The 10,850-nt window shown below is 37.2% G+C and overlaps 2 protein-coding genes across 4 annotated transcripts; both read left to right on the top strand.

Moving 5' to 3' along the window:
• Nucleotides 1–1,530: 1,530 nt before the first annotated feature.
• On the top strand, nt 1,531–5,489 carry LOC107085561 (DENN domain-containing protein 5A-like). Its single transcript, XM_015375951.1, has 6 exons — nt 1,531–1,661; nt 1,747–1,928; nt 2,146–2,228; nt 2,829–2,952; nt 3,743–3,911; nt 4,003–5,489. Exons 1-6 carry the CDS (start codon nt 1,576–1,578, stop codon nt 4,184–4,186), a joined length of 828 nt encoding a protein of 275 aa, XP_015231437.1. The 5' UTR covers nt 1,531–1,575; the 3' UTR covers nt 4,187–5,489.
• An 886-nt stretch (nt 5,490–6,375) lies between these two features.
• LOC107085595 (protein FAM60A-like) lies at nt 6,376–10,423 on the top strand. Of its 3 annotated transcripts, none has more exons than XM_015376029.1 (6): nt 6,376–6,525; nt 7,542–7,710; nt 7,808–7,907; nt 8,011–8,125; nt 9,132–9,282; nt 9,415–10,423. In XM_015376029.1, exons 2-6 carry the CDS (start codon nt 7,583–7,585, stop codon nt 9,575–9,577), a joined length of 657 nt encoding a protein of 218 aa, XP_015231515.1. In that variant the 5' UTR covers nt 6,376–6,525; nt 7,542–7,582; the 3' UTR covers nt 9,578–10,423. The 3 variants fall into 3 exon arrangements, with proteins under 3 accessions (XP_015231515.1, XP_015231512.1, XP_015231514.1); XM_015376026.1 differs by having other exon boundaries at nt 9,129–9,282; XM_015376028.1 differs by lacking the exon at nt 6,376–6,525 and adding an exon at nt 6,662–7,158 and having other exon boundaries at nt 9,129–9,282.
• The last annotated feature ends 427 nt before the right edge of the window (nt 10,424–10,850 follow it).

Genomic DNA, 10,850 nt, shown 5'->3' with positions numbered 1-10,850 from the left:
CAAAAAGAAAAGAAAAAAAGAAATCTAAATAAGTAATTTTTTCTTAAAATAAGTGCATTTTTTCTTGAATTTATGAGGTAAGTGAGACACTTCACCAATGGAAAAAGACGATTTACAATTAAAATATGAGAAAAAGTTTAATTGTCTTATTTTAATTGCATATTATCTAATTATCTTATTTTAAGAGTAAAAATACTAATTCCATTGGCAAATTATTTACCTGATCAAATTCAGAATGAATACTCTTAATTTAAGGAATTTTTACTTATTTCTAAGTTGTTTTTGCAGTGTACCATACTTTTACTTTTCCTGAGGAGCGCTGTTCCTTAAATCAGGACACAGGTGTTTATTTTTTCCTTTTTAGTGTGAGTCTTATTCTTGTTTTTAAACTACCCACTGATACCCTGCAGCAAAGCTCTGCAAAGACAGTAATATATTTTAATTTCTCACATCAAAACTGTTTCATCAAAATTTTGTAATTAAGCCAATTATTATTCTTTTTTTTTTTTATTTATTTATGTTTTTGTACAACTCATCCGAGTTGGATCTTTAATAAAATTGAGATTTAATCTAGGCGCCAGTAGATCAGCTGTCCTTTGGTGTCTGCTTGTGTTTATATGCATGCAGAGCCTGATCATTCAGGCTGGATCCTAACGTAACCCTAGCTTAATATTACCACAGCAGCTGCAAAATAAAGCAGAAGACATTATGCATCCAGGGATGTATTGAGCCTGACTTTGAAACTGCTGAAACAAGACCTAACCCTAAATTACCATCGCATCCGACTCCGGTGTGCAGCAAAGCCCAGAGGAACTCCCAAGGAGCATAAATAAAAGCCAGTGATTAAAGTTAAAACTGCTGCAGATTTTGTATTGGTTTTTTCATATTTGCATTAATTATACTCCACAGTGGCTGAGTTCAGTGAATCCTGATATCCTACATGTGCTGCTCATTTTTTATTACCCAAGTTAAAGTTTTAAAAATAAAGATGTTGTGATTGTTGCTTCCTAGTTAGATTTCTGTAAATTGGACTGTACTTCGATGTCCAAAGTCCACTTTACCAGCTATCAATGCTGTCATTTATTATAACAGCGGAGCTGCAGAGTTCACAGCTGAGCGGTGTGGATGCAGTGAAAATTGGGGGAATATGACCCTGGGATGAGGTGGCAGTGACATCTTTCCCCACCTCACATTTCCCTGCCAACTCCGCTCTGCAACTACCTTCCTCACAAGCCTAACAGCTGCTACTATTAGCTGCTACTCAGAAGATTATTCTTAGAGATGGCGTCACGGATGCCATCATTGCTCTCTGTAAATGTGGTGATAATATGATGAAAGCATAGAAAGTGATAAAGACTTTATGCGTGATTTTAACATTAGTGGACTTGAAAATCGTGTTATTAAAAAGGAAAGCTTTGATGTTTTTATGAGTAATCTAGATTTTTTTTTTGGTGGCGCGGGGTTGTCATGTTTTCTGTTTTATTGGTGATTTTTGTATCATTTTTTTCCTTTAATATCAACGGGTTTCCCCTTTTGTCTTAGTGTCAGAACCTCGGAAAACTAACTACAGTGCAGATGGGCCACGATAACTCAGGACTGTACGCCAAGTGGCTTGTGGAGTGCGTCGTGGTCCGTAACGAGATCACTGGGCACACCTACAAGTAAGTAACCATTCACAGCCAAAAAACTAGGAACAGGTTGAAAAGATGATCTTCTTTGTAATCAGCACCCTGGGCTTGATGTTAGGTTTCCATGTGGCCGCTGGTTGGGGAAAGGCGTGGATGATGGAAGTCTGGAGAGAATACTTGTTGGGGAGCTGATGACCCCCACCACGGAGAACGACGAGAGGATGTGCCGCACACCACCTATGCAGCAATCTCCTGGGATGATGAGGAGATTTGTTACCATCTCACCAAGCAGCAAACCAAGTAAGTTAATCATCCTCATAACTCCTATTTGACCATTTATTAAACACTTGTTTTCTTCTGCTGAGTTGAATTAATCTGGTATTGTAAGCCACAGTGCCATATCCAATCTTCACATCCGCACCAGTTAAAGAAGAAAAAAAAAATAAATTGATGAAAAACAAAATGAAATGATGGCGATTGTGCTTTTTTTTTCTTTCTTTTTTTCCTCCCCTTTCAGAGTTAAACACAGGCCAGATCCAGGAGGGGGTGGGAGAGGCCATCAATGGGATTGTGAAGCACTTCCACAAACCGGAGAAGGAGGTGAGAGACGAGCAGTCTAGACAAGCCTGAACACGTAGTTCTATTATTTATCAGAAATGAAGAAAAACATGCCAGTCCCACAACGCCTTCAGTTACTCTGATATTTATTTAATTTTTTTTTTTAACTTCTTTTTGTTTACTACCTCAGTGATTCCAAAAATCCCCCACTAATAATTACAGTGTACTTGGGGAGGTTTAGTAAATATCTTCAATTAAAAGGAGATGTTACATGAGGATTATTGAGGAGCATCTTGATTATAGGGTTTATATCTAATTCATTGTAGTTGAAGAACAAAGGACCTTTATGGATAAAGCCCCTTTATTCGTACTCCACCTTTTTCAGCAGAACAAAGCAGCTTGTTGAGAACTGAAAGTGTCTAAATCTTTCACTACATCCAGATTACTTCTGCAGTCATTTGTTGCATTTATGTTTCACCAAGTTGGATTTTTAGAAACCTTAAACACACCTCCTCGTGTAAAATATATGGTTTTATATTGCAATACATTGGGTCGTAATGAATTGACTTTTGAATTAAAGTGAAGGGGCATGCTTTGTTCTCTAAATCCTCTCCAACTTCATGCCCTTTGTGCCCTCCACAGAGGGGCAGCCTGACTCTGCTGCTGTGCGGGGAGTACGGTCTCGTCTGGGCTCTAGAGCAAGTTTTCCTGCACGGTTTCAAGTCCCCTCGACTTTTCAAGAACATCTTCATCTGGGACTTTTTGGGTAGGAACTTCAGCTTTCTAGAAACCTGCATCAAAAGGCTGTTATTAACGGAAACAAAATGAAAAAATTTGAAGCTGACAAAATGAGAAGAAAACGGCAGAGAAAAACAACAAAATGCATTTAAAATACATTCAATAAAACAAAACCTTACATTTGGGAAATAACCCCCTTCAGAAAATAATATGGTATTCAACATTTCAAAAATAAATGTTTTCTAAATTAACTTTAAATCGGGCTTCATATTTACTATTTTATTTTAAATTTTTATTTTATTAGGGGCTTTTAGTTTATATTTTTATAGTCTTTTAATTTTTGGTTTTATTTATTTGTGAAATGTTGCTATTGATTGTAAAAACATTTTCCTTACAAGTAATGGCAGCTGAGGTAAACTATAACATGTAATTTATTTACTGGTTTCAAAGCGTTTTTATAGGTTGTTGTTTTTTTAGTATATTGACCTGACCATGGCTTCATAGTCCAGTTAAAATACCATGAAGCTCTCCTCTGTCTACAATAAGTGTTTTAAAAATTTCTATTTTTTATAAGCATTTTTTTTGTCTGGTAATTTTCTATTAGATGCTATTTTGTTTTGATAATTTAACCATTCTCGCTGCAGCTGAATGATATTTGAAAAGGTCTGACTAAACCCCTCAAAGTAACAAATGAGTTAGGGTTTGTGTAAAACAGACTCTGCAAAACAATAGATTAAGCAACAGCTAAAAATGGGTTGGTTATATATCTGGATGTTTGTGCAGCGAGTAACGGTGTTTATATGTTTATCGTTGAACAGAGAAGGCTCAAGTATACTTTGAAAGTGCTGAACAACGGGAGGCGACTCCAGATGAAAACTGGCAAACCAGAGTGCGCCACTTCTGTCGATTCATGCGGGCCATCAACAGCACGTCGAGAAACATCGGCAAGGACGGAAAGTTCCAGATGCTCGTCTGTCTGGGAGCAAGGTGGGGCACTGGATGGAAACAAGAATGCTTGTTTCTTTTTCTGGCTTATTCAAAGGTGTTTCGTTGACTCTGTTTTTTCGTTTTTTTGAAGGGACCATTTGCTGCATCACTGGATCGCTCTGCTCGCAGATTGTCCAATCACCTCCCAGATGTACGAGGACGTTGCACTGATTAAGGACCGCTCACTGGTAAACTCCCTGATCCGAGTGCTGCAGACTCTGCAGGAGTTTAACATTACCCTGGAGGCTTCATTAATCAAAGGCGTTGGCATCTGAAACCAAACCACTGTCTTCATCAGTCGTACCCAAAAAGGAATATCACTGAGGACCACTAAGAAGAAAAAGGAATAAATGAACATTTTTTATGCAGGAGCAGACTTGAACAAAGAACACTTTCTGGCTTAATAAAGCTACTTTCACATTTGCCATATGTTAAGTGCAATGAGCCTTTCAAGATTTGTTATTTTTATCCTGGATGGTGATAACGATGCCATTAGATGTTAAAGAATTATGTTTTCTATTATGGACCATGGTTTTCACAATGAGGGTTGACCTTGTGCTCTAATGTTTTACTGAAAGCTCAATATTTTCATTGTTGCCGTGACTCGATGACAGCAGTTATATTTAAGGGAAAGCTAGGATTAAAACTGTTAATATATTTTGAGATAAAACAGTATTATTTTGTTAAATCAGTGACGTTGCTTGCTCTGTTGTCAAATCTGATTTTTAAATGTCATAATGCAGAGTTTAAAGCAAACGGTGTAGAAGTATGCTTTATAAGTATGCGTATGGCAGGGTGACTCATGGAGACATAAGGGAATTTAAGTTTGAGTCTTTCCCAGGCAAACATACATACATGTATGTATGCAAATTTCTACATGGAACGCCTTCACCTGAAGAAAAGGTCATCCTAGCATGATGAGACTATGCGGCTCTAGCCTGTGCCCAGTCACAAACGGTATGATCAACTGGATTCGGGAAGATCAAACCTAGTCTTGTGCTCTAAGAGATGCTTGACACTGTTATTTTTGCAAAGTGGTTCACAACTTCAGCCTTCAGTGTATATACCTCCCAGCAGCCCTTTCATATTACCATCATTGCAGCCCTTACACTACATGTACTCTGTTCTTCTAACTACAATCTGATGAAAGGAGTCGTTCCAGTGCTGACTTCTGACCTCCTAATAATTGTGTGAAGAGCTCAAAGGACTGTTTTTATTTCCACACCCTTGATCCTAATTTTTATTTTATTTTTGTCACCATGGTTTCTGGCTATGCAATACCCACAAGAGAAAGACTGCGATTTTACTGTTCTCTCCCCATCCACATAGAGATTAACTTTTAACTTGCAGAAAAAGAGTTTTGACCAACTTCTTTTTGTGTGCCAATGGCTTCTGGTATGACTGTGTTGTACTCATCTGTGTACGACCCATATGAGCATCTTGGGAGATATATATTTTTCTTTTCCAATACAGTTGTACATTTATCAACATACTTGTGTAGTGTTTACTAAGTGAGCAACCATGTACAGTGTAAAAAAAAATATTAAGAATAAAGCATCTGTAAAGTATTTTTCTGGAATTGTTTTCTTTAAGAAAGTACTTTACGTTTGGCGAATCTGCGGTTGCCCTTTGTGTTCAATTACTTACTTGGTGATTCTGTAGCTGCCTGCAAAGTTTCCTCAATAACAACTCATTTTGTTCATTGTAAGTTACAAAAAGGAAGAGCTTATTTCTTATTAGACTTATAAGTTTTGGTCTGAGAGAAATATGCTTGATAAACTGTTTGTGCTCGAGTAGCTATATACTGGAAATCTTTTTATCTACAATGAATGAAAAGAAAGAAGCAGAATAGTCACTGTGGCTCTGTGCGGAGAAAAAAATGTGTTTTTATGCACAACTATTTTTTGACATACAGCTGTTTTAACTATGTGCCAACATATCTACTTTTTTATTCATTTGTAAGTGTATTATAATTTGAAATGTGTGCTTAAGCTTTCTAAGAATTGGTTTTACGGGCCCTAAATGATTAAAACATAAAATATGAGGCTGCTTTGTTGAATTTTGGGGCTGTTTGAATCCAGCTATTTGCCGTAATTTAACTTAAGCGACCAAAATACTGCTAAATAAGTGTCTAGCAATAGCTAATTAGCACCTGTATCTTTGAATGTGACATCACTTGTAGCAATTTAACTTTAGAGGCGTTTATGAGCAGTTATACTATCCGGTTAATGTGCTTCCTCAGCTGTGAAAAGGTAAACAAAGTCGTTCGCGCCATGTCGGACTGCTGTTTTTCTTTGAACACTTGGACCAGGGGGATTATGGGACTTTGAGTTCATAACGGGGTCCTCCTCCAATCAGATGCCCGCGTATTTTTCCACTTATTCACTACGCCTCCCATCATTCATGTTATCTTGAGAGTGAGACGGGGCGGCGGTGATTGGTCGAGACTAGGTTCAAACCCAACGGTTACACTCCTAATATGGTCTGTATCCGCTCACCCTTTCATTCCAGCTTTTTATGCAAAGCACATTCTAATGACCAGCTGTATGCAGCAGTAGTAAGAGCATGCGCAGTGAGTGAAAAGAAGACGGCGAAGATTCAAAGTTTTTGTTCAGTAAGTACACTCTTATTTTCTTTTTACACGGTTTACACTAGTTTGACTTTAACAATTTTGTTATACTCTGACCGCGTGGTGACGTTGTAAGGTTCAGGTAACCTGACGTGTGTGTCCGGCGTGTTTGTGGCGTTAAATGTGGAAAGACTCCTGTCGACAATGGGATAACGTGGAAGTGAACGAGAGCGTGGCCTCGACGGCTAGCAGTTATGCTAACAGCTAACAACAATGAGCCATATTTGGCGCACTCGCAGGCGAAAAGTTTGAATTTAAAGGGGAAGAGGATGTCCACCTTAACTTTGCGATTCTTAATAAAGAGTAAAGCGCGCACACGAAGCGCGTCCAAATCGTAGCCGTTGTTCAGGTTATTTAATATCGCGGTAGCTTTTTGTCTTTGATTTCAGAAAGTGCAGCTGCCCGCTTTTTGTTTAGGGCAGCCGCTGCATATAGACCTGCCGCTTAACGACGTCTCGCTGCAGATACATCCACTGTCTCTAAACGTGGGGATTTAGCCGCTTCTTTTGTTTATGTGCACATTTGTGTCGAAAATTAACGCTCTTTTTTAATTACTGTAATCGCGCTCCAGTAGGATCCCGCTGACTACTTTTTAAGTTACGATCCTTGTTGAGACACGTGAGTTTTATTAACCCGATATAAAGTTCATATTTTTATAGCGTAAACTGATCTTATAACTGCGTATTACTGCCATTGTTTTGTGTTTTGGTTTAGTTTGACCGTAAATTCGGCGGTAAAGTAAAACTAAAGTGGCATTTTTTTAATTCTTAAAAAAAAGTGTTGTGTCTTTAGATATTTTTGAGCTTTTTAACCTTTAAAAGCTCACTTAAAGAAGTGTAATGTGTGCTCTAAGGATTCATGAATGGCTGAGAAATGTTTGCAGTTTATTTGTGTGTCTACGGACCGCCCCCTTCCCAATAGCAACTGTCTGCAGACATCTGAACTGACTTTAAAACTGCGAGCGCTGCAGCGATCACACGCCTCTTCTTTTTACCTTCCAGGTGTTTTCTTTCATTGGCACGCGCTCACCAACAGATTCAGGATGTTTGGCTTTCATAAGTCAAAGATCTACCGCAGTAATGAAGGCTGTTGCATTTGTAAAACCAAGTCCTCCAGCTCACGCTTCACGGACAGCAGCAGATATGAGGAGACCTTCAAGATGTGCTTTGGGTAAAACCTTTTATTCATTTTATATGATGGAATTGGAGCTCTATGATCATTTCCTACAGTTCACAGACCATTATCTGACTTTGTGTGTCGATTTAAGGCTGTCTGAAGATCGTGTTGGAGACATTTGCAATGCATGTGTGCTGCTGGTGAAGAGATGGAAGAAGCTGCCTCATGGCTCCAAGAAGAACTGGAATCATGTAAGTGAAATGTCTTCTGCTTAGTCCATGATGTGGTAACGCTGTTCTGTGTTTTCAGGCATGAGTTTAAGTTTTGTTGCTGGATTAAATTGCTTCTCTTCAGGTGGTGGATGCCAGAGCTGGTCCGGGTTTTAAGGTGACAAAGCCCAAGAAGATAAAAAACAGTGATGGAAAGAAAAAGAGCAAGCTGAAGAAGCTTCATAAGTTTAAGAGACAAAGTGAGTGGTTAAAACATGGATACTACCATTTGAAGATTTATTTATTTATTTCAGACATACAAGTATATAATTAGGACAGTATATGTCCATATAACCTAAACAGTCTAAAAAAGGGTGTATTGGCAGAATCCAATGCCCACCCTCCAAAGCCAATTTACATTGGACTAAAAAGCAAAAGATAAAAATATGGCTACCGTTTATAATGCATACCAGTGTATGATTTTAGGAAAAATTATTATTCTACAATAATATTTTTTATGAAAAAGAGAGAAAAATCCTGGACTTTTATTTGCATTTTGGGAAGAATAAATGTTCAAAATTATTGTTTAATTGTTTCCTTATAGCTCTGATGCTCCTTTTGATAATTCTCCAATATTTGCTTCTATGCTTTGCAGGATATGCTACCTGTTAAACATTTTTTACATTCAGGAAAAAAAATCAGAAATGGTAATTTTAGAGTTCTGTAGAATTGTTTTAAAAGCTATGTACATTTCCTGACAAAACAATTTGCCAAATCAGTGCTTTTTAAGGTTTAATTTGGATCTCCTCAGACTTTAAGAGTAATCTCTAGCAGCATCTAGTGGCTAATATTGATATCTCATGAAATATATCTAGTTTTTGGTGTTTCCAATTCAGTCGCCATGTACTTGTTACCTTGTGGAGACAAGTACATGGGGACCAGTGGTCCCAATGCATAGTTCTCTTTTTGTGTTGATGGGATTAGACTACGGTGTGCATTTAGGTTTAGTTTAGGCTCAAATATGTGTTGTTAATGGTTTGGGTTAGGCTAAAGAAATTAATGGAATTCAATTGAAATCCTCTGTTAGGATAGTAGGACAAATGTATAAATGTAATTTTTTTTTAAATACATAATTATAAAATGAAAAGGTCGCAAAGTGACGGGTCTAATCATAATAGTTATTAATTTTTTTTTCTTCCCCAAAATAATTATTTCTCTAGTTGTTCATTAAAAATGTTTTTATTTGTGTTTTACATTTTTAAGCAGACTCTGATGCTCACAGCACGACCTCCAGCATGTCTCCTGCCCAGTCTCCCAGTCACAGCAACCAGTCAGATGATGGTTCAGACATCGAATCCAAACAAAGACGTTCATCTCCTTCAATCTTTTCCTTCCTGGATCGTTCTTACTGGAAGAGGTAAGACTTCTTACAACCCTTTTTATTTAAAAAAAAAAAAAATATATATATATATATATATATATATATATATATATAAAATCTGAATAGTCAAAATAAAAGCAAACAAATCTTTTATCTTCCTTCATTAAGACAAAAGGTGTGCTGTGGAATTATCTACAAAGGTCGGTTTGGAGAAGTGATTATTGATCCCCGACTTTTCAAGCCTTGCTGCAGCTCAAAAAAACCGAAGACACCATCACAGGTGCCCACACTCCAGCCGCAGCTCCCAGAGGATTTGAAAGAAACTTGGTGAATTGTTTAGTCAGACCTCCCTCTCATTTATGGGGCTATCCATGGCATCCCCCTGGATTTGTCTCCAGTGGCAGACCTCATTTTCATTCCCCCTTAGATCAGTTAATGTCCTCCTTTGCTATATTCATTTTGTATGTTTTTTTTGTTTTTTTTTTTTACTTTTGTATAGAGTTGAGCTCTTTTTCGACAGAAAAAACAACTTTTGGGCATTAGTGTTATTTATAGGGTAAGGATGAAATTTTGTTGGATTAAATTTTTGTTTCCAAATTTCTTATTTTTGTATTGAGTGATCCAGATTTGTAAATAATATTTTTGTTTTTTTGTTTGTTGTTTTTTTACATCAGGACTGCTTTATTTTATTTTTTTTTTTACAACTTGTTATACTGTAATTAATGGTATGAAAGACACCAGCTATTTCCAATACACCAGCTTCTTGTGTGTTAAAGAGATCCTTCAACATTTGTGCATAAATGTTTGTCTTTCATTAGCTCTCTAGGGTAAATATTTTTCTTAGTTTGCATATTCTTTTTGATAACACACAGGGACCATTAGCAAGTCCGTTATATGTAAATGTGCTGTTTTGTTTTTTAAAGGTGTACAGATTAGACGGCTTGGACATGAACAGCTGTAGCCACCGGTATGAAACACTCCGTTTTGTTCAGCAGTTTCTGCACAGTAGATCATACATGCAGTATGTCCCTCTGCTTGTTGGATTGACGGTTTTATTTATTTCTTTTGTACAGCCTCCAATGAAATTACGTTGCATGTTGTAAGCAAATTTAAGAAAAAAAAAAAAGGATTTTGTAAATACAATGTTTTGGCTCACGGGTTTTTTTCCAAAAAAAAATGAATGAAATGGCAAACCACTACATCTAAAAGGTGCTGAAAGCATGTGTTTTTTTTACACAAAACAGCCAGTTTGATCACGTATTTTCTCAGGTATGTTTCTCGAGGGGGTTGCATTTTTTTTTATTTTTATAAAGCTTGTGTTCTGTGCAGAGGTAAACTGCAGGAATAAAAGAGAAACTTGCCTGCAGAATCAGTGAATATGCTTGACACCTGCGGTTCTTCTACAACTTTTAATGCTCTAAGAGGAGCATGTTCATCAAAAGAAGCAATTGTCAAAAGTTCAAACTATGCAGACATTTTGAATGTGAGAATTGCTCTGGAGGTGTCTGTCACCGTCTAGCGTGATGGATCCTCTTTTTTTTATAACCAAATTGGCTCTATTGTTTTTAGCAATAATGTTACATCATCACCAGTCAATGTCTCAA

The sequence above is a fragment of the Cyprinodon variegatus genome, unplaced genomic scaffold (genome assembly GCF_000732505.1).
Source record: "Cyprinodon variegatus isolate N-32 unplaced genomic scaffold, C_variegatus-1.0 Scaffold128, whole genome shotgun sequence".
Taxonomy (NCBI): domain Eukaryota; kingdom Metazoa; phylum Chordata; class Actinopteri; order Cyprinodontiformes; family Cyprinodontidae; genus Cyprinodon; species Cyprinodon variegatus.
Note: the sequence above shows the minus strand (reverse complement) of the source record. Positions and strands in the feature narration are given on the sequence as shown.

Excerpts from the sequence above, each read along its gene's own strand:
- LOC107085561 (XM_015375951.1), top strand. The coding sequence starts at position 1,576 with ATGGGCCACGATAACTCAGGACTGTACGCCAAGTGGCTTGTGGAGTGC. Across the intron at positions 1,929-2,145 it reads CTCACCAAGCAGCAAACCAA|AGTTAAACACAGGCCAGATC; the intron begins GTAAGTTAATCA and ends CTCCCCTTTCAG. Across the intron at positions 2,953-3,742 it reads CTTCATCTGGGACTTTTTGG|AGAAGGCTCAAGTATACTTT; the intron begins GTAGGAACTTCA and ends ATCGTTGAACAG.
- LOC107085595 (XM_015376026.1), top strand. The coding sequence starts at position 7,583 with ATGTTTGGCTTTCATAAGTCAAAGATCTACCGCAGTAATGAAGGCTGT. Across the intron at positions 7,711-7,807 it reads ACCTTCAAGATGTGCTTTGG|GCTGTCTGAAGATCGTGTTG; the intron begins GTAAAACCTTTT and ends TGTCGATTTAAG. Across the intron at positions 7,908-8,010 it reads CCAAGAAGAACTGGAATCAT|GTGGTGGATGCCAGAGCTGG; the intron begins GTAAGTGAAATG and ends GCTTCTCTTCAG.